This window comes from Elgaria multicarinata, chromosome 3 (assembly GCF_023053635.1).
Source record: "Elgaria multicarinata webbii isolate HBS135686 ecotype San Diego chromosome 3, rElgMul1.1.pri, whole genome shotgun sequence".
Lineage (NCBI taxonomy): Eukaryota > Metazoa > Chordata > Lepidosauria > Squamata > Anguidae > Elgaria > Elgaria multicarinata.
In genome coordinates this window covers 77290537-77318393 of record NC_086173.1, presented here as the reverse complement: position 1 = coordinate 77318393, position 27857 = coordinate 77290537, and the positions used below count along the sequence as shown (strand labels likewise).

General features: G+C 43.4%; 1 protein-coding gene across 2 annotated transcripts in view; it reads right to left on the bottom strand.

Annotated features, from left to right (window-relative positions):
* The window catches only part of LARS1 (leucyl-tRNA synthetase 1), a 379820-nt gene that overhangs the window by 12799 nt on the left and 339164 nt on the right, over window positions 1–27857 (bottom strand). For both annotated transcript variants that reach the window (XM_063120654.1, XM_063120653.1), the window contains 20 exons: window positions 27026–27093; window positions 26132–26357; window positions 25447–25534; window positions 23765–23841; window positions 22163–22216; window positions 20315–20455; window positions 18367–18444; window positions 14675–14760; window positions 14403–14468; window positions 14233–14315; window positions 13465–13603; window positions 11266–11478; window positions 10070–10127; window positions 9098–9161; window positions 8393–8576; window positions 8120–8210; window positions 6716–6856; window positions 6185–6325; window positions 5897–6007; window positions 3265–3375 (listed from right to left, as the gene is read on the bottom strand). In XM_063120654.1, coding sequence (XP_062976724.1) covers window positions 3265–3375; window positions 5897–6007; window positions 6185–6325; window positions 6716–6856; window positions 8120–8210; window positions 8393–8576; window positions 9098–9161; window positions 10070–10127; window positions 11266–11478; window positions 13465–13603; window positions 14233–14315; window positions 14403–14468; window positions 14675–14760; window positions 18367–18444; window positions 20315–20455; window positions 22163–22216; window positions 23765–23841; window positions 25447–25534; window positions 26132–26357; window positions 27026–27093 — 2220 coding nt within the window. The remainder of the gene's footprint in view (window positions 1–3264; window positions 3376–5896; window positions 6008–6184; window positions 6326–6715; window positions 6857–8119; window positions 8211–8392; window positions 8577–9097; window positions 9162–10069; window positions 10128–11265; window positions 11479–13464; window positions 13604–14232; window positions 14316–14402; window positions 14469–14674; window positions 14761–18366; window positions 18445–20314; window positions 20456–22162; window positions 22217–23764; window positions 23842–25446; window positions 25535–26131; window positions 26358–27025; window positions 27094–27857) is intronic.

Sequence of the window (27857 nt, the reverse complement as noted above, 5' to 3'; positions counted from 1 at the left end):
GTGGACTAATTAACCCACAATTTGCTGCCATTACGTGTGAACTGGATCAAGTGTTCCAAGGCAAAGGAGTTGAGTACCTTCACATATGTTTTATCTCTTACACACTCTATTAGGGTTCCCGATAGCATGGAGCTCTGTAAACACACTCAGGTGAATGCCGTCACATTTCCTCTTCAGATCTTCCCCAGTCAACACAGGAAGATTGTGGATGGAGGAGGTATTCCCCTATACGCTTAGAATTACTGAATGCTTGAATAAGGCTTAACAGTGTTTGAGATAGAGTAACTTTGACTTAAGAGAGCAAACAATGACAGCAACAGCTGCTTCACCCTTCTTCTGCCATTCTGCAAGCTTTGCACTTAATATATCAGTCTTGAATTCAGAAGAGGAAAGACTGGGTGATGGGCATTTTTAGAGCGTGAAAGGTCCGACTGCACCCTAAACAACCTTACCTCTAATATGGGGAGTGGGGTGGGAAAGTAAAAACAACACTTTCTGAAGTTCACAGTCCATTGTTCTTTTGGATTGCTACCTTTTAACAAAAGCATCGGACTAATCACACTCTTAGCAGTACTCATTAAGAATAGACCGATGTCTAAGTTGCAACACCTTCTCACATTCTCATTTTGTTCTGCACCCACAGCCCAGTGCCATACATGCGTTATCATTACAGAATAATGATTGCTTTCAATGTATTAGCTACAATCTAGTGATACTACTCATGTACTTCAACTAATTTGCATTAGAGGGAGGCTTCACTGATGAGAGCTTTAAAATATGACCAAGATAAAACAGCCATGCTTTAATTATTTGCTCCATTACAGTAGAGAGATTAGTTTGCTTTATTGTGGCCCCCAATTATGGAGAAGAATGGGAGCTTTCCCCCCTGAACCATGAGGACTGGGGTGGGGTCTCATTTCTACTGAGAACCGTGAAGTGGGCTTCTCAGTCCAAGCAACCGGGCTAAATAAAATGAGGTCACTAAAATAATTTCCTATTTTGGTTCAAGTTTGATGGGGCCTACAGATAAATATTGCAATTATTAACTGGACCGAGTGCTTGTTTGAATTTAAAACACAGTCCTATTAGGACTACGAGAGCAGAAGTTCAATTAGGAAATGGGTTTAAAATTAAGCCATAATGAGTGCTTAATGGAGGAAATAGACCTATTGCCAGAAACAAGGCCTTGTGCTCTTAAAAAGCAGAGCAAATCACATAAATGTTCTTATGCATGAATAGTTGTAGACATATTGGCAATCAATGAAAGCATTTTGATGAATAGCTATCCAGAGCTATCAGAATGGTGATAAAACCATCACGCTGCAGCAGCCCAGAAAATTCTACTTCAAAGGCCACCTGGATTCTACAGTTATCACTTTCCTAAATTCCCTATTTATTTCCTCACAAATAAATAAATAAATAAATGACATCCCCTGCCCTCCAGCTTTGAACACATTTCCTGTGTTGAGATTTGCTTTCACTTCTGTGTGCCACTTTAACTGAAATATTTGCATAATTTCTAGGGGTTCTTTTACATTTCCTTGCATACGTAGTCACCCCTCTTTGATTTGTTCACATTTTGTTGTGTTACAACTTGGAATTAAAATGAAGTCAACAAACATGTTTACCATTTGATCTACACAATATACTTAACACTTTGAAGATGCAAAATACTTTTTATTGTGGCACAAAAGTTAAATAGAGAAAAACAAATGGGCATTTGTTGATTGCATAAGTATTCCCCCTCCCCCTGTGCTGTGACACCCCTAAATAAGCTCTGATGCAAGCAACTGCCTCCAGAAGTCATATAATTAGTTCAACGGAGTCCACCTGTGTACAATTCAAGTGTCACAGATAAAACACCTGTTTCAGCAAGGCCCCAGAGTTTGTTGGACAGCATATCTTAACAAACAGAATCATGAAGACAAAGGAACTATCGAAACAAGTCTGTGATAAAGTTCTGGTGAAGCACTAATCAGGGTTGGGTTACGAAAAATATCCCAAACTATGACTATCCCCCAAAGCACTGTTAAATCCATTATTACAAAATGGAAAGAGTAAGGCACAACCACAACTCTGCCTAAAGAAGGCCGTCCACCAAAATGCAGTAACCATTTAAGAAAAACATTAGTCAGGGAAGCAACCAAGAGGCCAGTAGGAACTCTGGAGGAGCTGGAGAGAGCCACAGCTGAAATGTAAGAAACCGTCCACGGGACAACTATCACTTGGACGCTCCACAAAACGGAATTTTATGGAAGAGGGGCAAGAAGAAAGCCACTGCTGAAGACCCCCATATCAAATCCTGTTTGGAATTTGCCAAAAGGCATGTGGGAGACAAAGCAAACATGTGAAAAAAGGTTCTCTGGTTTGATGAGACCAAAACTGAATTTTTTGGCCTTAGCGCAAAACGCTATGCGTGGCGCAAAGCCAAAAGGGCTCATTGCCCTGTGAACACCATTCCCACAGTGAAGCATCATGTTGTGGGAGCATCATGTTGTGGTGGGAGCATCATGTTGTGGAGATGCTTTTCATCAGCAGAGACTGAAGCTCCTCAGGATTGAGGGCAAGATGGATGGAGCCAAATACAGGGCAATTCTAGAGGAAAACCTATTTCAGTCTGCAAGGGACCTGGGATTGCGGCAGAGGTTCACCTTCCCACAGTACAATGGCCCTTAACACACAGCTAAAGTTACACTGGAGTGGTTCGAAAACAAGAGCTTGAATGTCTCAGAATGGCCCATTCAAAGCCCAGACCCCAATCAGGTTGAGAATCTATGGCAAGACTTGAAAACTGCTGTTCACCAATAGTCCCCATCCAACTTGACAGAGCTTGAGCAATCCCTCTTTGCCAAGAAGGATGGCCAAATATTGCAAGATCCAGGTGCGTAAAGCTGGTAAAACCTTACCCCAAAAGACTCACAAGCTGTAATTGCTGCCAAAGCTGCTTCTACCAAGTTTTGACTCAAGGTGTGCGTGTAAATACAAATACTTATGTAGCCAACAAATGCCAGTTTGTTTTTGTTTACTTAACTTTTGTGCCACGATAAAACTATTTTGCACCATCAATGTGTTAAGTATGTTGTGTAAAAGAAATGGTAATTTCCTCCAAGTTAATTCCAGGTTGTAACACAACAAAATGTGGACAAGTCAAAGGGGGGTGTATACGTATGCAAGGCACTGTACATAGATTAGTAACAAGCATTTAAGTAAACAGGGCATTTCCCCCCTCCCAATAGTTTAGAAGTAAGTTGCACAAAAGCTGACCTTAATCATCGCAACAAAAGGCATAACCCTTTTCATGTATTTCTTCAACTCTGGCAAGGAATTGAGTTCGCTGGCAATTATTTTGTTGTCTGGTAGCTGCCCTCCGTTGGTCTATGACAAAACACATACAAGAGACCCAATTATACTACTATGTGACAGTTCTAGTTGGAGAGGTAAGTGCATACATCCCTCACTTAGCTTCCTCCAGATGATGGTCAATTTGGTTTTGTAATTCTATACCCCAAAGATGCTGCCCTTACACTCCCCTTCACATTTCCATGACATCCATTTTTTCCCCTCAGAAGAGTTCTGCAAAGTCCAGTTATCTTTAAATATCACTTTTTAGAAAGTTCTTCTCATGAATAGAGAAAATCATACAGAAAACCACAAGAGTTACTTTTGTAAAGATTTTTTCCCCATATATTCTACACCTGAAATATCTTGCCTTGCCCTAAATTATTTAGGAACAGATAGGAGCTTGAGCCTTCGCAAACTGTAATCCAGCCAGCTTCACACAGCTTGGCAGTTATGTATCACAGCTCAGAAGGAGCTCCAGAAGCCTCCAGGTTCTTAATGGACACTAAGAAATACAGAAACAGGAAGGGGAGGGAGGCAGTTTAATCCAACACCTGTGAGTCCATAATTCAAGGCTGGTGAGTTGCTTTTAGTATGGCGGGTCGTAAGTTGTGAAGACCTGTGCTTGGAGACAGCTCAGCCTGCCTTCACAGTGGGAAGATGCTTGCATTTCAGGCACCTATTTCTCTCCCTGCTTCCACTCCCACTACAGCTATCTGCCCTCCCTCCTCACCTGTCAGATATGTAGAGCTGCAGCAAAAGTAAGGTGAGCAAAGGTGTGGTGTAGTTGCTAGAGAGTGACAGACTAGAATCAGGGAGATCTGCTGAGCTGCATTCAGCTTCTGGAATGAAGGACGGGATTTTAAATTTTACAGGCAAAAGGTCCTGGGCTAAGGGGAGGACCCATAGCTTGGTGATAGAGCACACGCTTTGCATGCAGAAGGTCCCAGGTTCAGTCCACTGCATCTCCTGGAAGGGCTAAGAAAAACTCCTGCCTGGAACCCTGGAGAGCCGCTGCCAGTCAGTGTTGACAATACTGGGCTAGAAGGACCAAGAATCTGACTCAGGATAAGGCAGCTTCCAATGGCTAGTATCCAATGTTAATCCTTCATAGAGTAGACCCAATGAAATGAATGTGACAAATCAGTTGTGACTAATTTACCTCTCATTCATTTCAATGGATCTACTCTAAGTATGACTAACACAGGATACTACCCATTGGAAGCTGCCTTATACCCGATGCTCCTAAGTGTAAGAATTAATTAATTTTTACAACTAAGTAAAATAGATGTCTTATGAGTACCAGAGTCTCACCTTGGACTGGGCTTCAGTCAGCTCAGATACTAGCGTTGTGGGGTTTTACCTACAATCAGCCAGTAACGTGCCTCGACTTCCTCTCATTTCCATTTAACCTCCCTTCCATTTAAGCTCCAAAATAGATGGAACATGACAGTTCATCCTGTTTTGTTCAGAAGATTCAGAGTCTCTCTCTCTCCAATATGGATTGATGGCAATAAAAAATCAAGTTGCAAAGATATGCTTGTTTCCAATAAAAAGCAAATTCATTTAACTACATTACTGCAGCTAGAAAACACACAGTGAGTTCACAAATCAACTCTGGGTACTTAGTGGTTCTGCTTGAGCAGTACTGATGTTCCTAAGCCCCACAACACTTAAAGGATCAGTTCCAGCAGCTCTAGAATTCAGGGACTGCAGCTTTTAAAGTCAGATTTCTTTGCATTGTGTAATAAGACAGAAGAATTGCATTGTGCTCCCATACATTTCCCATAAAGCCAAAGAATGATCACACTCAAAGACTGGAGTGGAGCGTATACAGCTTACCTAATAAGGAAGCTGCACTAGACTCACAAAGCCAGTATTTCTGCAGCATAATCAGTACGGAAATAAACAGCTATTAAGCTTTGCATGTGCAAAAGATTAATAACAAACCGAGGCAGTAAACCATTTCCAAAGTGTTACTAGGAATGAGGTTTTACTGCAAACTTAATCAGGTACTCAAAAGGACATTATTACTAAACATGGCAACACTTGCACCATCGCATTAAAAGGAGAGGAAATACATATTTTTCCTCTTAGATTCAATCAAGTTGATGCCAAGTTAATTGGAACCCGGAGTCATCGTAGTGGGGGGGAGGGGTTCCCGCCAAAATTGTTTGCCTCAGCTATGGAAGTTTCCCGAAACGAGCTATGAGCAGGCACATAGCCCGTACATATGTGTGATGCACAGAGACCATGAAGAAGAAATACATATTTTCCTCTTAGGTTCAATGAAGTTGATGCCAAGTTAATTTTATTGTCAATAATTAATTGGGGTGGGTGGAGGAATCAAGTAACTACAGAGAATAATGAAATAAAATGAGGGGATGGGGATGAGTGATACTCTTGCTTTTTCAATGTGACTGTTATTCTGCGCATTTACCTGTTTTATTGGGCTGGGTTTAATGCAGTTCTTAACTGTGTGTAAACCACTTTGCAGAACAATTGATAGAAGAGAAGGCTATAAGTATTCTAAATATACAAAAAACAGGATAGTCACCCGATAATGCTTGCGCAGGACAGACAGAGTCGTGTGCTGCCATGGTGGGTAGTTCTTGGCCACGTAAACGGTACAGTGGGAAGGCTTCTGAGGTGCTTCTTTATTGCCCTTCTAGAAAACAGTAAGGCAGGTCTTCCTTAGGAGAGCGCAGGAAGTACTTGGAGCAGCCTTCCCCAACTGGGTGCCCGCCAGATGTGTTGACTACAACTCCCAGCATGCCCCAGCTAGCCTGGCACCAGGTTGGGGAGGCAGCCTTAGACGAAGGAGAAGACAGTCACAAGCACTTACCTTTCCTTTCGCTGGTGCCATGTAGCTTTTGAGGCGCAGACGGAGTTCATGGGCTACCTCTGTGAGGTACTGGGAGGAGCGGATGAGTATTTCATCCACAGGGCCAGGCACTGGCCAGGATGTTTTCATGATGGAGCCCGCCTTTTGATTGCAGTTAACAACAAACGCAATTTAGAGAGAGAAGAAATATTCGGCAATACCACCCCACCACCCGGTCTCTACAATATAGAAGTCCTCCTTCTACATTCTCTCTTTCTCTCTCTCTCTCTCACACACACCTCTCATAAATAATAATTTATTTCTTACCCGCCTCTCCGTCTGGACTGAGGCGGGGAACAACAAGCAGTATAAAATGCATCAAACTGAATTAAAAACGTAATATACATTATTAAAACATCATATATATGGGCGCGCATGGGCGCGCACATACACACACACAATATACACATACAGTTATACATATCCACAACCAGACACGCACACCCCTATGCATACACATGCACATTTCACCGGTGAAATAAACAACAGTACCTTGCCCAGCAATGTCCAAATATGTTCACACACATGGGGGCAGACAGGAGCTAACAAGAGCGTCTGAGATTCAATAAATTGGAGCACCAGGTCCCTGTGCATCCCTTCTATAGCTAGCTCGCGGTACTTGTCTTTTGCTGCCTGAAAGAGAGCCAGCATAAGCGAAATTAAAACACTCTGACTGTCACAGAAAAGCATAGCATAAAAGACCATTTCCCCGCTTTAATCTGTCCTTAAAACATAAAATACTTATAATCCTATAGTGGATTATTAAAAGGGCCATATTTTTTATTTTAAAAAAAACAAACCAAACAGCTGGCATTAGGACCAAATGAAATTCTGTCAGTTGGACATTATATAGCTTTACATTATTATGGCTCTTAAAAGAGACATCTATCGGCACAGGCATAAAAGTCAAGGATAACTGTAACTGTATATTAGGCACTAACGTTCTGAATGGCCCACATAAAAAGCTACCATTAAGTAGTAGCGAAAAAAGAGGCAATAAATATGATCTATTATTATGCACATAGTTCAGCCAGCCGCACCATACTCCTGAATGTCAGTTGTGTAAAGGAGTGAGAGCAATTCATTACTAACCAAAGCAATATGCCGAGCAGATAGGTTGGAGAGTTACTGACATCTTATGGACTATTGTGAAACACATCCTGCTTTATCATGAAAGCAGGAATGGATTTTCTGATCCATCTACACTTGATGAAAATTTGCTTTGTTAAAAATAAAAAGAGGAAAAGAGATAAAGGAAACTCGTTGCCTTTTAATTATTTGCTTTCCCTCGTTACTGCCCGCCAAATGCCAGTAACTTTTTGCTTGCCAAAGTGGAAGTCACGTCCTGTGGAAGCATAATGCCCAAAGGCAGACCACTGACTGCAGGGATATTAATTTATTTATACCTTCCCATTTAGCACAAGGCCGAATCTGAGCTCCACCATATTGCGAAATTAGGGAAGCCATTATGGGAGGGGCCACAGTTCAGTGACAAATGATGTGTAAGGTCCAAGGTCAATCAAATTCATCTCCCACTCAAGGATGTCAAATAGCAGGGCAGAGTAAGACCATTTGTCCTCTTGAGGCAAGGCACAAGTTTTTAGACCATCAGTCTAGCTCAAGCCGATTTGTTAACAGACAGAGTAGATAATACTCAGGTTGACTGACAGATGTTCTGACTCATATAAGGCAGTTTCTGACTTTAGACACACACACACAAGGTTCAATTGAAAGAGCACGGCAGCATTATTGTTGTTTTATCTGCTGGTTTAATACTGGCATTTCACTGTGCTGTTATTGTACACTTTAAATGTATAGTAAGTTGCCTTGAGTCTTTGGGCTAGAAGGTAAAATAGAAATGTTAAGGTCCTGTGCTCTGGAGAGTTGGCTGCCTACCTGAAATTCAAAGAACCCGGTTTTAAGAGCTTCCTTAAACATCATCTTCTCATAGTTTTGATCTGTCTTCATTATACCTGCATTCATTTCACTGGGCGGATTCGGGTAGGAAGAGGAGAACAAGAAAAAGCTAGGGTTAAACCAGATAAAGCAGAAGCACCAAGCTGCAATGGGACTGGGCAAAATTGTGCTGAGACAGGCAAAAAAAAAAGGGGGGGGGGTCACACTGGCATGCTTTTTTAAACCCAGAAACTTGGCGCTTCTTCCTTGTACCTGGCAAAGACCCTGTCATTGAAAGTGGTGGCAGGCCCGCTTCTTAAACTGTCCCAGTTGGCAAGCATTTCCTTCACCCATTCCACCCATGTGTACAGGCGGAGGATGCCAGCATCTGCCACGGCTTCCACGAAGTTTGCATCTTCAACAGTATCACCTGCATCAGCTAACGCCAGCCGCATGCCTAGAAGGAAAACAGGTTTTAAGGTCTAGAGCAACAACAAATCAGTTACTATGGGCAGTAAGGCTAGACTCCCAACTATTTTTCTAACTGAGATCCAGGAGCAAGCTAAAAATGTCCCTGTTCCTGAGACAAAAGTACATGCACCATTACAAACTGATCCCCCCACCCCCAAAATGCAAACAATCGAGGAGAAAAACATCAGACGTCCCATGGGGTGAAATTGTTGGGTCACAACACACTAGAATGATTTTCAGTGCAGAAGAGCACAGTGTGTGCTTAAAGCAACAAGGACATGCAGCATTGTGCTAGGCCACCTGCCTCAAAAGGACATGCAGAATGACCTGTCTATACAACCCCAAAAGGTCAACCTTTTCCATGCACAGGGAAAGCTGTTGATTATTCAGACACATGTTTGTGTGCTCCATTTCCAAACATGACATTAAGACAGCTATTATGCCATTGATAACCCAGCCATTAGGTTAGCAGAGTTTTTCAAATTCCATCCTCATATGCTTTCTTACCATCAGCAGAAAACTTCTCAACAGCTTCGCTCAAAGTGAGAAAGTTGCCTGTAGATTTAGACATCTGTGGTAAGGGAAGACGAAAGAGAGACAGGTGAGCCAGCTTAAAGGATGACTATCCATGAGAACCATAGCAAATTCAACTCCCTGAAATACAAATTAGTTGAAAAGACAGCGACTAGTGATATCAACATTGTGATTTGATTCTAAATGGGTGAACATCTGCTACATCCCAAGTATGGGAGATGAGCAAAACAAACATGGGGTGAGGTGTAATCTCGGGTCCTACCTACACTACCAAGGTAAAAGGTTGTGATGGTTAAGTTCTAAAAGTCAGATCTAGTTGTTCTTGAGCTAAAGGATCTTCACTGTTAGAGGTTCTGGAACATTTCATCTTATGATTCTGTGCCTTAAAAGTCCTGCAGATTTTTCTCTTGACCATTCAAGGACAGATAAAGCAGCTTTGGTAGAAACAGAGGTTTTAATAAATTCTGGAAAAAATGAAATTCATATATTAAGGACAGCAAAGAAATATATATTCTTCGACAGTCACTATGGAGTTTCTACTTGATTTTATTTTTTATTATTGAATTTATATCCCGTCTTTTTTTCTCCAAGGAACCCAAAGGGGCGAACAGAATCCTTCTCTTCTCCACTTCATCCTCACAACAACAACCCTGTGAGGCAGGTTGGACTGAGAGTCTGTGACTGGCCCAAAGTCACCCAGTGGGTTTCCATGGCTGAGTGGGGACTAGAACCCAGATCTCCTGACTCCCAGTCTGACACTTTAGCTGCTACACCACACTGGAATTGATGACATGGGAAAGCAAGTGGATGGATATCTGTTGAATAAATGTACTGAAAATAAGATGTACTAGCAAGTCTGACAATTACATGATTTCTGAAACTGTTCCCGTCCTACCACTCCTGCCAATCACAAATGTGTAATATAGATGAAACAAAATGATGTACCTTCTCTGAATTCAGGAGGAGATGTCCATTTGCTCTTACAGCTAGAGGCCATTTTTCACTGCATCCAAAGACCAAAAAATGGTAATAATTTTAAAAAACGTTCTTTATTTGCTACCTTTAAATCAAACATCTAATGTTTAGTTAGGTGCCAACAAAAGGTCTGCCCACAAGAGCTGCCATGTGGATGACCACACTCCTCAAGACAATAAGGGATGCAGCACAAGCACTTTATCTTTGCTAAAATGTTAAGGCTCAAAAACTGCTAAGGCTCAAGAGCCTGTTACAGTCTATGTCTGTGTTAACAGAATACAACCCTTAACAGAACCAATGGCACATCATCATCATCATCATCCCGCTTTTTGCCCAATGCTGGGCCTCAAGTCGAACAAGGGGACCAAATACATATATCACAATACACCTGTCTTATATCACACTCAGAACATCACGGAGCATCATTATTTTGCTAGAAGAAATTCTGCAGACACTACCTTTTATCAACCCCCTGAGGAAGGCCTTTGGATAAAGTACAGGCTGAAAAAGTTTGTGAAAATAAACATTGTGCATCCTGAGAACCCTTTTCTCCATTTTCTGGCCTGTGTTGGATGCTCTCCTCCTTTTGTTTTCGGAAGGAAGGACAGCCAAATCCGGCCCTCCTGCTGTCCCAATGGAGTCCTCTGAGGTTCCCCAGATGGCCGGCCAGACCTAGTCCCCACTCCACATCAATCATTTGGTGGTGTTCTGGCTTTTGCACATTTTCTCTCTCCCCCCGCCCCTTCTAAAAGGTTGAAATGCCTTTCCTTAGGCTTTATTACCAGCAGTAAGCACTTTAAACTAAAATATGCTGGTATTAAGCTAAATTATGCTCCACCCCTTCGGCCTTCAGTCTTGCCCACCATTGGAATGCAGTCCCTGAGAGCTTCTCTGAAACTGAATTCAGCACTCAAGCTGAAAGAACGACCCCGCCACCCCACCCCACCTGCACACAACCGGCATATCAGCTACTTTTAATAAATTGGCAGCCTTAGTTTAATCCCAGAATGATATCTCATGGGTCTATTCCAGCACACAGGAGCTATTTACTTTTCATGCTATCCTGTCCGTTCAGGCGTCTGCTTGGATAACCTGGTGTTATTTCAATAAATGCAACCAAGGATGCAACCCTATTTTGATAGGGCTTCATATTATGTCAAACCAACCTTTGATCCGGCCACATGGCCACATGGTTATAAAGGTAGTATGACAAGTGGTTTGGAACGAGGTCCTTGCCAGAAGCACGGAGATCCACTGGATACCAAAATTCAAACTCCTCCTTTAGTTTATTCAAAGTTTCCTTGGGGATTCTTGTTGCAGGAAATGGAGCCGTCTTAAAGAAGATGTAGTCCCACACTTCTTTGGACATCTGGTTTGCCCTGTGTATATTAGGAAAAAAAGACTTACAAAACGAAGGAGATCGTGAAAGTTAAACTTAACCCTCTATTATCCTGCTAACTAAGTGTACCCCGTGCAGCCCCTGCATTTCATTTGACAGGTTCATTCAATTTCGCTTAGTGTCAGGTTTCTATGTTTCATGCAGGACCACGACAAGTTCTCTCTGCTCTTGCTCTCTGCTTTCATTTTTTAATAATAATAATAATAATAATAATAATAATAATAATAATAGTGGAAATCTGAAGACAGAGCAAAAAAACCCCATTTTATAGCAATTCTCATAATGCGGTGCTGATTGGCAATTGCTTAAAAGGCAGTGATAAGACAAAGCAGAAATGAAACATACCTGCAGTTAGGCATTATCAAGCTAGAGAGGGGACTAGAACCACAATACAGACAGATTGCCCCCTGACTTTTCAAAATTAGATATGTATATAAATAAAAAAACATAGTGAAGTATTACATTTCTGATCTGCCCAGAGAACATTAGTTATTGGGCGGAATGGAAATGTAATACATATATTTATTTATTATTTATTATTGCATTTATATCCCGCCTTTTTTCCTCCAAGGAACCCAAGGCGGCATACATAAACCTCCTCCTCTCCGTTTTATCCTCACAACAACAATCCTGTGAGGTGGGTTGGGCTGAAAGTTTGTGACTGGCCCAAAGTCACCCAGTGGGTTTCCATGGCCAAGTGAGGACTAGAACCCGGGTGTCCCAACTCCCAGTCCAACACTTTAGCCACTACACCAAATGAAAGGTAGTGACCAAGGTTACCACCTGCTGACTCCCTGCAACCACTCCATTTTGAATTTACCCTATAGCCTGACTAGTCCTAATGCCAATATCTATCATTAGAGTTCACTCAGACGGCGATCTTCTGTTACCATCCCAGCTTTGCACTTAATTGCAAACACTCTTGTTTCTTGGTGTGTGTTTTTTGAAAAAGCCATCTTTGGAAACAGCTTGGGGAGCACACATAACGTAAGTGGGAAAAGCATACCATGGTAAATTTCACAGAATTCAAAATTAAGATCCCCATACCACACTGCGAGATAGCTTATTATGAAGGCTTCCTTGTTTTGCATTGTACAAACAACCTTTGATATGTTATTAGAGAAGCAGCTTGAATTAACATGAATTCAATTTTCCATTTCCCTTTAGAACTTCAATCAATACGTTTGACTCAAGACATCAAATGCAACAGAACAGTTCCTGTAAAGAGCCAAAACAGACATTTGTTTAAAGGTGTGTTTAATAGTCATGTCTCTCTTTGTTCCATTCAAGAGTAGGTGCAGAGCCCCCGAGACAGATTGGGGCCCTAGAGTAGGCTAAGGAGGGATTTTAAGATCCAGATTAGGTCCACTGCACCTACTCTAGAAAATGAAAAAGACATAGCTGCTAGACACACATTTAAAGTAACAGCTGCTTTGGCACAAAGACCCCTTCGATAGCCACAGTATTTGACAGGAGTAGCAGCAGCAGCAAAGAGCACTGTTGCTGCCAAGCTAAATTCTGTTCATTTCAGTTTGTTGTTTTTTATAAATAAGGGGAGAGAGAGAGAGAGAGAGAAAGAAACATGAACCACCAGGCAGTCTAATTAAGGCTCATCAGGCACGCCATTTTAAAAGAAAATTCATCACATGAAAAATAGCTGCAATTTAAACCAATCCTCTTGGCTTCAATTTTCCTTCAGCTTTAAAAAGGAAAGCAGGGGCTGGAAGATGGCTAAAATCCCCATTTCTAAAGCATCCATCTGTGGCTTCACCCAAGGCAGGCCTGCTCCATCGAGCTGACTCCAAAAATTTCAAACTTCAATGGACCACAGCAGCAAGGAGCAGATATCCCTGCTGCAGTGCAATGTGAACGTACGTGAAGTGGGTTTCATTATCTTTAATTACACTCCATGAAGCACCCTGAAAAAGAACACGCAGACCCTGCCTTAGCACCCTCTCCTTCTCACCTAATGCCTGACGGAGACTCGCCTTGTCCACGGAGATCTCCCTGCTGGAGGAGATGAGCAACCGTATAGAAGGCCATGTAGATAGTCGAATCAGAGAGAGATTCTATCAACCAGTGCTCATCCCAAGGCAAACGAGTACCTACAAGATGACAAAATGTGCTCGTTACAAATCAGCATTCTAATTACCTAGAATTATTGGGATGGGTGGCATTTATTGGGGCTGTAGTTATTAAATGCCTTAGTTGTCAACAAAACATGCTTTTTTTAATGGCTTCCTACATTTCATCCTATGGTAATTCAGCAGGTATCAGATTGTTGCTGTTTGCAGTCCCTAGCATGGCAGTGTTTGAATCATCATCTTAGGAGCTGATGGAAGCAGCTCTATGCACTGCTTAAATGGAAACCTGAAAGGTACGTGCTTAGGGTCTTTAGGAAGCTGTACCGATGAACACTAAGCCAGTTTTGAACCAACACTCTCAATTAAGTACTAGGAATCTCTAAAACAGTTTCCACAACCCAGCACCCTCCAGATCTATTGGACTACAAATCCCCAAATCCCCAGCCAGCATGGTCAATCGATGGCTTGGGGAAGGCTGTTCTACAAAGTGCTTCTACATGAAAAACAGCAGTGTCCTGAGATCACTATGTGCAATGATGATGATGATGATGATGATGATGCAATTAAGTATGCTTTAAAAAAAGACTAAAATTCTTGTGGCAAAGTGGTATTTCTAATTAAGCAACAGAAAAGTTGGATTCTCTCCCTACCTAATCCATAGGTCCTTGAGCAGGCATGTTCCTGCAGCCAGCCTAGAGTAGCTTCAAAGTTCCTTCTGGTCTCTTCACAAAACCTGGGAGGAGTAGAGCATGCATCTTTGCAGGATCTCCTGGCTCAACGTTAACCCACACCTTCCCTGCCCTTACTGCCCACAACTCACGTCTCAAGGTTTTTCAGGCACTCATAAGCCTGCTGCTTCCACGTTTCCTCACCATAGTCCAAGTACCTAAAACCAGACAAAAATAATTGCAACTTAGGGCAGCCTTCCTCAACCTGGCACATTCCCGATGTATTGGACTGCAACTCCCAGCATCCCTCAGCCACCATGGGAGATTCTGGGAGTTGATGCTCAACTCATCTGGAAGGGAGATAGAGCTGACGGGGAGGGAGGGACATGCAACAAATGCAGCTGTCTTTTTACTTCCAACTCACCATTGGTCACAAAGAGCCACCACACACTCATCGGCAGATCTAGATGTGACTTGTTTCTCTGGCTCCATATAAATCATTGCTTCACCCTGAAATAATAATAATAATAATAATAATAATAATAATAATAATAATAATAATAATAGAAGAAGAACAATCTGTAACAAAAAGGAGTCATATGAAATTAGAAACTGGCTTTAGCCATGCAAATATAATCTTATGATATCTGGGAGGGCATCCCAAGACCTCTGGGAGGGAGATCTGACCTCTCCTCTCTGTAAAGCCATGGAAAGGTCCCCAGCTGGTGCTTCCCTGACATCAGGGGGTGCTTTGGGACATTTACGAGGTGTTTCAGGTGTCTCCTTCTACTGCCCTGGAAAGGCAAGGATCATGCAACCTAGATTTTCACCACTAGGTCTGATAAGGCTAGTGTCGTGTTTCCGAGTCCTCTCACTGTAGTGTAAGACAATAAAGAGGGCTGCCAAGTAACCCAGAAAACTTTTCAGCAAACATCTCTTCACACCTGAAGAGAGTTTAAACACTAGGAACTTTCCTCTAGGTTAAAACTTGGCTAACTAAGCAAGACAATTGCCCTTTCAACAAAAGGGAAGGTCTTTTCCCCGAGTCCTTTAACTTCAAGGAGGATTCCTCCAAAGAAGCCTTTGGCGAGAAGCTAGCCACCTCTCGCCTTCTTTTAGTTCTGCCCATTTGAATCTGCGATGGACTCTGGGATCGGTCAACTCTGAAGTCACTGCCCCCTCAGAGGATTGCTGAGTTGCCACAGACTCTGAGTAGTTACGGGAGCATCTCCACCAATTTTGCTGCAGCAATTAATCAGTGAACTCACAGCTTACAACTTTTTAAAAGGTTTTGTATAAACCGGCTCACGAAAATAAATGGTGGGAAACCCAGGCTGCCAGCCTTGGTAGATGAAGTCAGCTCTGCAGAAGTCCAAAGTCGGTTGCTAGAGGATTCGGAGAAAACAGTGGAAGAACTGCAGCAGCCTTCCCCAACCTGGTGCTCTCCAGATGTTTTGGACTGTAACTCTCAGAGTTCCCAGCCAGGCTGGAGAAAGCTAAGATAGACAAACCTCTGTCTTTCCCAGCCATTTGAGAACCACTAGAGTAGAGCTTTCCAAACTGCGTGTCGCAACACGTTAGTGTGTCAGCTGCAGTGTGTAAGTGTGTCACGTGAATGTAACGAGAAACCTCTGAGTCTATGTGAACTAAGCAATACCAACTTGGTATTTTTACCAAGCAAAGGTGCCGATTAGTATGGTGCACTAGTATATTCCCCTTCCGTTGTATCCGTGTATGCACACCACAGTTGAGGGATCATACAGGTACTGCGCATGCGCAGTATGCAAAATCGGGTCGAAACAGCTGATTCCGCGTCACTTCCAGTGACACGGCTGCACCTGAAGTGACGCATTTGAGAAATTCCATGGGTCCAGTTTTTTGATAGAACACCGTCTCAACTGCCGCTCGATCGCAGCTCGACAAAATTGGCTCAATGTGAAAAGTCTTGGAAATGTATGTTATTATCTTGCAAATCATATATTTTAAAAAATATAAATGAAAGGTTTTCATGAGATATGTTGTGTCCCCATACATTTCGTTATTACAATTTATGTATGTGTCCGTATCTCTTATAAGGGGTTAGGTTAACCTCCGGTCTGCTAGTAAAACTGAATTACTGTGTCGCGAAATGATGCATGTCTAAAAAGTGTGTCACCAACATGAAAAGTTTGGAAAGCTCCGCACTAGCGCGTTGTTCCCTAAAATGTACTGCCATCTGGTGGTCAGAAATAGAGCTGCACTCAGTATCAGCATCTAAAGCAGACATTTGCTTTGGCACACAGGGAGGGAAAGTCAAGGAAAGGATGACAGATTCAGGAGCAAGGGAGGCTTGCTGTGTTCCTGTTCTTTTACCCATGGGGTGGAGGATTCTGGCTCCTTGCTTTGGCTCCTTTGCTGCTCCAGCACCCGGTTGCCCGGATGTCATCAAGAACCAGTATGCACGGGCTCCGGAGGGGGTTCTCTTTGATCTGGTTCCACATAAATACGCACACTGTGGGTACTCACAGTGGGAGTCCCTGGAGCAGCCGGAACAGTTTGCTTTTTCGCTTCTAACGATGCAAAACACGTTGCTTTGATTACTGGTCGGCTTTTCTGTTTGGAGACTGCTCTATTGCCCAGTTGAAGCCAGGAGCAGGCGGGAGAGGTTTTGTTTTTGAGAATACAGAAGGGCTTGAAAGGAGAGAAAACTTGGAACAAGGGTAAGGCAAGGAGCTGGAAACAGATGCAAAAGTGAGGGAAAGAAGCACCACCAAACATAGAAAAAATGGAGAGCGACGCTCTGGTGCTTTGAATCTTTATTTTTGTTTTCAAATCTTCAATGTACTTACTCTACGCATTTCAGACAAGTGTCCTTTGTCAGGAAGACAAAGTAACGGATGCTTGGCGTGCAGGCCAAGAGCTTCTTTTATAACCAAGTTTTATCATTTTTTATTGTTTGGGCTGTTTTACTTTGACCCGCACCACTGCTGTTTGATGTTTTTCTCCTCTATTTCCTTCTTCAGCTCCTGACGAAGGACACTTGTACGAAACGCGTAGAGTGCATACACTGAAGATTTGAAAACAAAAGTAAAGATTCAAAGCACCAGAGCTTTGCTCTCCATTTTTTCTCCAGATAGCTGGAAACAGCCAAAAGGTAAGAGCACAGCCTGATCAGAGAGGAGCCGGAGTAGCAGGGGTCTGCCCTGGGCAAGAGCAGGCCAAAAAATGGGGAGAGGCTCCAAAGCACCAAGCCGAACAACTAAAGGGTAGGGGGTGCACAACAGAGGTAAGGGGTGCACAACCCACGGCTCTCCTCAGCCTTAAGTGTGGCTCCCCGTGGAGCCGGCCTTCTCTTCACCCCCTGCCCTAGCAATCCTGATAGAGATCGCTTTTTCCCAACTGCTGCTACCAGCGAGTAAAGAACCATCTAGCTCAGGACCCCTGGGATGCCTGTGTGCGCGTGCAAGGGTAGCTGTGCACACACACAGCCCCCGAGCCTGACCCAGCCTCATACGCAGCCCTCAGGGCTAAAAAGGTTGTGCAGCCCTGATCTCGGTCCTACAATCCCTGCCTTTCCTGGGCGAAACGAGGAGTTGTCACCACACTGTCGTAGGCACCCTTCACACCACACTGAGAGACGCCAGGCGTCTCAGTACTTCAGCTACCCTCTCGGGAATGGAATGCATACATTAACTAGATTAACCATCACGTAACACAACAGGTAGAATTCAGGAATGACAAGGCTATGGAAGCGGCAATTGCATTTCCTCTTCAAAACTCTATAGACTGAAATCTTACAGCAGCTGTCCAGTTTCAGAGGCACCACATTCCTCACCTCTCTGCAAAGAGTTCTTTCAAGGTTATAAAGCTTGTCTTTAGCAAACAGGTTAGTTCACAAACAGCGAGCTCTGCAGCCTACAAAGCACGGTCATAAAAAAAAAGGACTTATTTCTATTTGATAGGTCAAGCGTAATAATTTCTCTTTACAAAAAAACCCAAAGCGCTTGACTTAGCGCTGCTTCGTTTCATTGTGGCTATGATTCTGTTCCAAGGAACCAAGCAGTGATTTGTAGAAACAAGCCAGTGTTGTGGAGGTCACCGTGTAATCTTTAAAAAGCAATACAAACCACGACCCACATTGTCCACCATCTTCTTCTGAATAGGCTTCTTAACATCCTGGACCTTCTGACCCTTGAATTCATCCACAAGCATTATCTACAAAGGGAAGTCATTGTAGAGATTACAATTTCCTTTAGGTGTTTAGTATCTGTGCAGGATAGGTGGTCTCCCTCCCTTTACTTTCCAGAGCGTAACTACAAGTGTCTCTCCAGAAACCCACCTCAAGGCACAAACCTCTGACCCATTTACTATTATTGGACTTAGGGCACAATCCTATGCATGTTTAGACAGGGGGAAAATCCTACAGTTCCCAGCCATGCTGGGAGTTGGAGGGCTTTTTTCTGTCTAAACATGCATAGGATTGCACCCTCAGTCCAATAACAGTAAATGGATCAGAGGATTTAATCTAGATAATTTTACCTTCCGACCGCAAAAGATCTAGAATTCTCCATAGTGTATGTAGAGATATGTTATTTATTATAGATGAGTAAAAGGGCTACCATATCCTTGTGTAATAGTAGAGAAAGGTGGATAATAGGAAGTCCAAAGATAAAAAGAATGCTGTGACTGGTAACTTGAAAATTGTGGATGTAGGACAATGTGGCAACAGTGACAAATAACAGCCAAATAGAAAAGGATCAGAGCACCTTGTTGAATAATAAGTAATTGCAATTGATTTTTAATAAAAACTATGTGCAGTTTTAGACATGCTCACACACCCTGGGTAAATTAACCTGCAAGTAAATTAGATTTCAGTGCTGTGGTCTTAAATGTGAAGGGGATATTTAAATTAGATGTCTGATGAAAACAAGCTGTTACTCTTTAAGGAGACCTGTCTGTTTAAAGCAGCATGAAAAGTACCTCGGTAATCCAGGATTAAATAACAATTATCTACCATCTTCTGATACTAAGGCAAACGGAGTTGCAGTTGTCATCAATAGTAAGGATATACTTTATTGCAGAAAGCTAGAAGGATTTAAATGACGCTCAGCCATGCTTGACTGGCAGGGAACATGCCTTGCATGGATAACATATTCGGCTCCAGTACTGGCATCTCCAGCGAAAAGATAACCAGACCCATGTCTCGGAAAGACCTCTGCTTGAAAGCTACTGCTAGTAAAGGCAGGCAGCGTTACCTCCAAAGGTGCCCATCTGCATGCTAAGGGAGCCTTTCACACACAGAAAAATGTTCGTTTTTGAATACCACACTAGAGCACTGCATCAGGAAAGTTAAACTAAACACATTTTTGCAAGCATGAGAACTGCTGTAAAACTTATCTAGATAGCATCCATGAACATTCTTGCTAGCATTTGTGCAGGTGTGAGCACACCAACGCTGTGCTTATTTTCCTCCCATTTCCAGGTGTGTGCATTTTTTATCCAGGTCAGCATTGGGCTCAGTGGCCTCACCAGAAGGCAGCACCGTACTTTTTAAAAAAGTCTGTACAGGCAGAAATGTAGGCACCCCAAAGCAGGGGTGGGCAGTTTCGGAAACCCTGAACCCACCTAGGACCACCTCTCCTGGGGAAGGAAAATGAAGTGAAGCAGCGTTTTCACTTTTTCAAAAGTGCATGTGGGGAAGACCCGCCCCCATTTTAATGTAAAATTGCCCTCTAGAGGCTCTGGGGGAGTGCAGTTTTAGATGGTTTCAAAGTGAAACTGCCACTTTTTTGCTGCTGCCACACTACCACCAAAACAGAAGAAGGTGCATTATTACAGAGACGCCTTCTGGGCAAGTCATTTAGTAAAAAACAAAACAAACCTATTTAGTATATAAAGAGAAGACCAGGTCTCTATTGTCACCAACAATTCCTTCTCATCCCTACATGCAAAAGCAAAACAGATCACATACATCTACCTGAGACGAAACTTTCTTCTTAGATTCTACTAGAAAGGGGGGGGGGACTTCCTGTCATAAGAAACTTTTTCTCATAAGACCATTGTGAAAATCTTAACTTTTACTTACTCCTTCATAAAATCCTTTCAGGTATAGTTTCTCCTTGGCTTCTGCAAGCTTCTCTCTGTCATTTTGACTCTGTATCTTAAGCTCGTCACACAGTACTGGAGCAGAAAGGTTGCCGTAGCCTGGGATCTCAATGATGGGCATCTGGGAATATAAAGTAGCACTTTAAAGCACGTGTTTTCAATCATGCAAGGGAATCAAGAGCCCTTCAAGGAATTCAGTCCTGACTCCTGTAGCTTTCAAAGAAAAAGGATCCACATTCTATGGTTTTATCAGCAGCACATGTCTTGTTTGCAGTCAGATGGGCTGGGAATAAAAATGATAGTGGGAAAAAGATGAAGACAAGGCTGTTAGTTCCACCCCGACCCAAAAAAATCTTAGACTGGTTGATATTGAGCTAGAATATAGGTATTTGAAATCCCAAAGATGGGATATTTCTAAGCCATGTTATTCTTCAGTGATCAGTCACTGATTGAATTTATAGAGGCAATCAACATTCTATGGAGTAGCCACAAACATTCTATGCAGTGGCAAAATACCCAGTGGCATTCCGTTTTTAATCTTGCATCGAAAGCACCACTGCCTGGCCTGTGTTAGCAACATGCAACAAACACCAAAAGCCTGAATGAAAGCAAAGCCCCAGATCAGACAGACAGATTTGACTTTCAAATGGAGTTGCACAGCTGAACATTGCTCCTTAAATAATTACTGGAACTGACTTCCTTCTCAGTCCTCCAGACGGATGAAGAGATAAGGCTTTGGGGATCCATAACAATTCTCAGATCTCTCCTGGCTGTGCTATGGCTGAGCAGGGCAAAGAACTTTTACCTGCTTAATTGAAAAAGCAGACTAGCACTTCAGCGGAGCCAGAAAATCCTTATGAAAGCAACTTTTCGGCCATGCCCTTTGCATAGAGGGTGCATGCGACAACAGGAAAGAATAATTGACACACCGTAAAACAGCACTCGGAGGGGCCCTTAAGAGAATTTTCCACCCAATAATCCATTAGCTGTACATTTGCAATACCCTGGTACATTAAGCACACAACATGCGAGGTTGATGGGATGTGCTTTCAAAACGAAATAAGCCAACAGTGGCAAATTGAAGTCAGCCTGTTTCCTTGGGCTCTGGTTGCTCAGGGAGAGAGAGGAAGCTGCCTTGTACTGAGTCAGACCATTGGCTCATCTAGTCGAGTACTGCGGATACTGACTGGCAGGAGGTTTCCAGGGTTTAAAGCACAGGATGGAATTGATTCCCAACCCTGTGATTGCTTAACACATGATTCTTGGTGGTGTGTGTGTGTGTGTGTGTGTGTTTTGGAGGGGTCCCTTCCAACCTAGAGCATTAACTCGTAGCTCTTCTTGACATATAGGTCCCTGGTCAGCCATCTCTCCACCCTTCCCAAAATACCCCCATAAAGCAAAATTGGGCATCTGAAATATATTGGGGTGGGGTGGTGAACAGATGTGTGTCACAATGGCCTATTTACATATAATTTGAGGATTCTGTACGCCAAGGGTGATTCAGGCTCGTGGGATCTGCTTCGGTTGTTAACTAGAACTCCAAAATCCACCAACCAAAGCCCGGTGCAAAAGTCAGACACTTAGAATTAAAGAATTCTGAGCCCAGGAATTTGTTCCGTGATGCAGAACTGAAGGGAGCTCCTAGTCTTCCCCATATAAAAATCCACTGCTGGTTACTTCATCGGCCCCGGCCAGCTTAGAAAGGTACGACGCAAGCTGGAGTCCAACAACAACTGGAAGGCCGCTGTTCTCCCACTCCTGTGCTAGTGACACTGTTGCAGGTTTGTCAGTATGAACGTTCAATGTCACCATTCTCTGCTGCACTTACTGGTTCAAAAGGGAGGACCATTTCATCTTTGATGCCATACTTTGCCCGAAATGCCTACGAAGGAATTGGAAACAAAATGTGAAAAAACAAAGAAGACAAAAAACTAACTTGAACAGGTTTGCTCTTGCTGCCATGTTTACATGATGCATCAGCATGAGGAATCGAGCACACTTTTATTTATTTATTTATTTATTTATTCTATTACATTTATATACAACCCCACAGCCGAAGCTCTCTGGGCGGTTCACAACGATTTGATCAACTACAAAAGATGCTCTGATTAACTGGGGAGCAGGTGATCTTGGAAGAGGCACTCGCCCTTCTTTCTCACACACACGAGGGAAGAATGATTCTTCTATTATGATTTCTGTTACAACACAAACATGCATCATCTAAAAACAAAGGAAGTTGCTTTTGGTTTCAGAACTATTATTCTCACTCAAAGGGAATAGATCAATATTTGTATTAGAAGATCCCATATAGTCAATCCACTAAGTTCTTTAATCTGCTAACCAGAAAAATCAAGGACAAGTTCCACTACTGTCTTATATCCTACACAAATAAATCTATTACATCTGTGTTGGCCATAGGTAGATGAGAAGTGATAAAAGAAACACCCAATCAATTGCTGATCACTAGCATTGTTGTACACTAGATATTTAACTCTTAAGAATAACATGGGAGAGGGAAAAGCTTGCTTATTATGTAGAAGATGCAGCACATCTTGGATGCTGTACAGCAGGGATGGGGAACCTCCAGGATGCAGGCCTAATACGGCACACAGAGGTCCCCCACGCAGCTTGTGAGGGCTTGGGCTCCCTCCACGGACCCCAATCCATTCCCAATCCCCACCCCATGGCCTGGAGGTCAGCAGGGGCTTGGGGAGGAGGTGGCAAGGGGAATCCTCTTTGTGATGGAAGAGAATAAAAGGATTCCCACCTCCCAGACCCTGTCCGTTCAGCTAACACTTGCTTCTTGTTCCCCATGCGGAAACAAGAATTATATGCAGATTAAGTCGCAGAAAAATACAAAAAAAAATAATAATCGGCCGAACATTGCACTTTCCCCCCATAGGCTAAAGAATGAAAATGTGCTTGTGAAAGGGTTTTGGTAATTGGAGGGGAGGGGGGCAGGATATGCATTTTCCCAACTGTGAATTTGTATAAATGTAGCTTTGCGCAAATTCGGGAAACTGGGGGGGGGGGGGAATGATCCCATCAATGAGCGGTTGACAGAACAAAAGGCCCCATGAAACGCAGACAGAACGGTTTTTACAAAATCCATGCAGCATCCCTAAGGACCAGCCAACCAATGCTCCAAACCCAGCTAACTGAGCCTACAGAAAAGCAACCCCCACCCTGAAGGGGCACTTGTTCTGTGAACCACGTTTAAGGATGTCGGCTCAACATTAGCCTTATTGTGTACCTGGAATGCGGCTGACACACACTGACTAGAGTTATGCAGTCTCTGCTTTTACTATAAAAACAGTTGTCTCTTTGCCCCATATCTTTCTAATCAACTTGTCCTAGTATCAGTAACACGATGTGCTTGCACCAACCAGTTGCAAGCATGCTGAGACGTTCTCGGGCTGCACAGGCTCACCTGTTTTTTCTTCAAGTCTCTCAGGGCCGCAATGTCATCTGGGGAATCGGATGGAACACTTGTGACCACTCCGGTGCCTTGTAAGCAACATTTAGGAAGCACAGATTAGCCCCCTTGTATCGTTATGGCAAAATTCACACTAAAACTGCACATTTTCAAGAAGGGCTTTTCAATGAATAGGGACCACCAAGTTCACAAATGTGTAAACGCAAATCAAATCAAAACATCAGCCACAAGGGGTTGCAGAAACACACATTTACTTTTTTTCTTCCTAGGAACCCAAGGTGACATACATAATCCTCCTCCTCTCCATTTGATCCTCACAACAACAACCCCGCGAGGTAGGCTGGTCTGAGAGTCTGTGACTAACCCAAAGTCACCCAGTGGGTTTCCATGGCTGAGTGAGGACTAGAACCCAGGTCTCCCAACTCCCAGTCCAACACTTTAGCCACTACACCACATTGGCTCTTTGCACACTCTTTGCACACACACACCCTGCACTAGAGTTAAACAGCCTCTCTTGAGGCTTTCTGCACAGTTCAGAATCCTGGAAAATCAAGATACTAAATTGTGCAAGAGCCTCCCACCTGGTCTCCCCGTGGTTCTGCAGATAGCCACCATTCATTTGAGCCCCCTGACCACCATTCATTTGGTCGTTTCTGGGGTTTTGTGCAATCCCCCCCTCCCCATTATCAAAGTTTGAAAAGCCTCTCCTAAAACTTAGCTACAGGCCATAAGATCTTCAAGCTAAACTAGGCTGGCATTTTTTGGTACTTTGGTCCTGCCCTTTTCCCTGTGGCCCCAGCCACCACTGGAAAACAGCTCCCAAAAGCTTCTCTAAGATGGAATTTGGCCCTTGGACTGAAAGAGGTTCTGCACCCCTGCTTTATGGATAGAAGAGGCCCCTTGTTGCAGAACAAATCCTTTAGCACATCAGGGGCTGGGAGGAGCCATGTAAACTCAGGGGTGGCGCTACATTCAGGGCCCTGCAACTCCTTGAACGCACGTTACTCCTCCACACCAATAACTCCTGGACGGGGCTAATACACTGTAGTAACAGCTAGAAAGCAGCCTCAAATATTTTGTGCTTTCCCCAACCAAATGTGGTTGCTACCAGCTTCCTCCCTGTAGTCCCAACACAGGAACAGGAATACAGAGGAAGGAACTGGGCTGATGACTTGGGCAGAGTTCCGTGAGGATGACAAAGAGTGATGTCACACAAAGCAGCATGAAGGAAGCCGGTAAGCATAGAGCAAAAAAGGAAGACAAAGAAGAAGGAAGGGTGACATTTCAATGCCTTCCAGTGTTTAAAAAGAAGAATCAGTTTTGTAAGGGGAGCAAAAGTGCAGCCAATCCTACAAAAATAATCCAGCCATAAACCCTCTTTACACCAATGTATCAAATCCAGACCACAGAAGCCCCATTCAGAAGACACCTTAAACCATGGCCTTTTGCCTTATTCACCATGGTTAAAGCCATGGTTTAAGGTATCTTCTGAACCCAGCCCGGCTTTCTGGCTTAACCACCGTGGTTAAAGCCGTGGTTTAAGCTCTCTTCTGAACACATCCCGGCTTTCTGGCTTAACCACCGTGGTTTAAGGTGTTTTCTGATCGGGGCCAATGTGTCATAAGCAGACCCTGCAGAAAGGCACTTGAAAAATCAAATACCTTTAACAGCCTTACCTTTATCTTCCTTAATAGTCAGCATAGGAAGAGTATAGATAACTTTGTAGGATGTTAGAGGGGCATAGAGTGCAGCTCCAAGGATCTCCTACAAAAATGTAAAGAAGAGTAATATTATTAAATGTTGGCAGTACATTATGGCCCAAGTGAATTGCTGACAGCCAATGAGTCTATAATACCCATTAGACCTCAAGAGTGATGGTGGGGGTGTCACAAGAAGCTGAGTTGGGAAAAGCCCCAGTGTACTTGCAGAAATAACGACAGCTTGCACACATCAAAACCACAGACTTTTGGAGGGGATTCTAAATCCAGTGGTCTCGGGAAATATTTAATTACCTTTGGTAAGACAAAAGGCCAAATGCAGTAGGCAGAATGCCAGGGAAAAGGGACCAGGCCAAAACCACAATGCAGCCACAACAGCGGAGGAAGGCAATAAATAGTAGATCTCTTTTCCCAAACGGTTTTGTAGATTGACATTTTTGTAACAAACACTGGTTTTGGGGGTGACTGCACTGATGCCCCAAGACTACATAGAGATTCCATGAGAAAGGAACTTTTAAGGTTAGCACTGACATAACGCAATAGAGGAATACATCACCCTGAGTTGAACGTTCCTCAAAGTTTGCCTGACAGTAGGGAGCCCCTGCCATGCAAACCCTTTGGCCACAGAACTAAAGATGCTCACCTCTCCCATCAGCTCCTTCACAACAGGCACCACTCCATTGGTTTTTGTGAAGCCCTGGTAGGACATATTCCTGGCAGCTCTCTGCGTGCAAATAAAAATATCCCCATTCAGGGTCTCAAAGCCAATGTACTTCATATCGGGGCGAACCCAGCAGTTAGTCTGCCCAAACATGGTCTCTGGTCTGAGAGTAGCAGCTACCAAGAAGATATTCTTTCCTTTAAGGCCACTGTAGAAGAAAAGAAAAGGAGACTAGGAAAATCACTTAGAACAGAATAACCTCCAAAGAAGCCCCCACGAAATAAAATCCAAAGAGCTACATAGTACAAATTCTATAGCCTACTGCCAATGGCATTACTCAAGTAAAGTGTACTCCATCTTTGAGAGCTCCAGTCGCATTAACCTGGCAATGCAACTGAGACCTATTAGCCACCAATACACTGGACAAACAGGTTGGGATCAAGGAAGGCACCAAGAGAGCTCAACCACCCACAGCGATCAGGTTGTTGTTTATATAATGTGCTTTTTAGAGCACAATTTATCCTAAAATCGTACACTCTGTTGGCAGGACGCAGTTTCCAATCTGGCACCCAAACCTACGCACCCAACCTACCCAAACCTATTTGAAAAGCAAATGGAGCACATCATGTTTCGCAGATAAACAATTCATTTTCACCTTCTGAAGTTGTCTAATTTTCACCTTCTGAAGTTGTCTAAGTCGCCCATCACAACATTTAGTTCTAGAAAATGTAAAGCTTGACCAGTGATAAAATATAATATATGGTTTCGCCTCCCTACGTTTCTGCTGAAAACCCTTTTAAACATTTATTAAGTGACCTTGAGAGCTCTTTCCCCCCATCCCCAACGTGAACACCAGTAATTACTCAGGAGCCTTACCTTAATTTCACAGGATAAGGTTCGACCACCTTCATTTTGATAAGAGTGTATTCCTGAGGTCCTACACCCTATGAACCAAAACACAAAAAATGAGTACATTACATCCACATCTGGCTCTCAGAGAACCATCAGGTGTCCCCAATTTAAACTAGCTTTCATATACTAGAGTGGTCTATACGGTATATCAACAACAAGGCCAACACTTGCACTATTCCTGCTAATTGATGCTTGCTCAGCTAAGTAATGATGTGTGTATTTCAAGACAACCACATCTTCAGTAAGCCCAGTAAGCTATTTGGATCCTGATACTGTATAGATTTTGCCTAAGTCCCCGTTTGCATTGAGACAAGGGAGCATTCAGATAACACAGGGCTCCAGTAGAGGAAGCGGGTTGGGTGGTGGTTTTCTGATCTTCTCCTTCTGCCTGCAGTTCCCTGCTAAGCTGTTCTGCTAAGCACAAGCCTGGATCCAATTCATTCTATACTTTCCCTGCCTCAGCCAGTGGCACTGACTGCGTTGAGGTGGCCCCAGGCAAGACAGCCTTTGGGAGCCAAAACACACACTCCTGGGCCACTCCTGCCCAGATTTCTTCCCTCCATGCCTTTTCTCTGCTGCTCCCCCCCACCCCCCACTTGCTCTCTCCTGCCCTCTCACTTCCAGCGCACTCTTCCCACCACCACACCATGCTTCTTCTCCTTCTCTCTGCTCTGTTTCTTTCCTCACCCCAGTCACAACTCTATCTGACCTTTCTCCCCTTGGCCCACACCTGCTCCTCTCCGGCTGGACATCAGGAAAAACCTCCTGACTGTTAGAGAAGTACGACAATGGAATC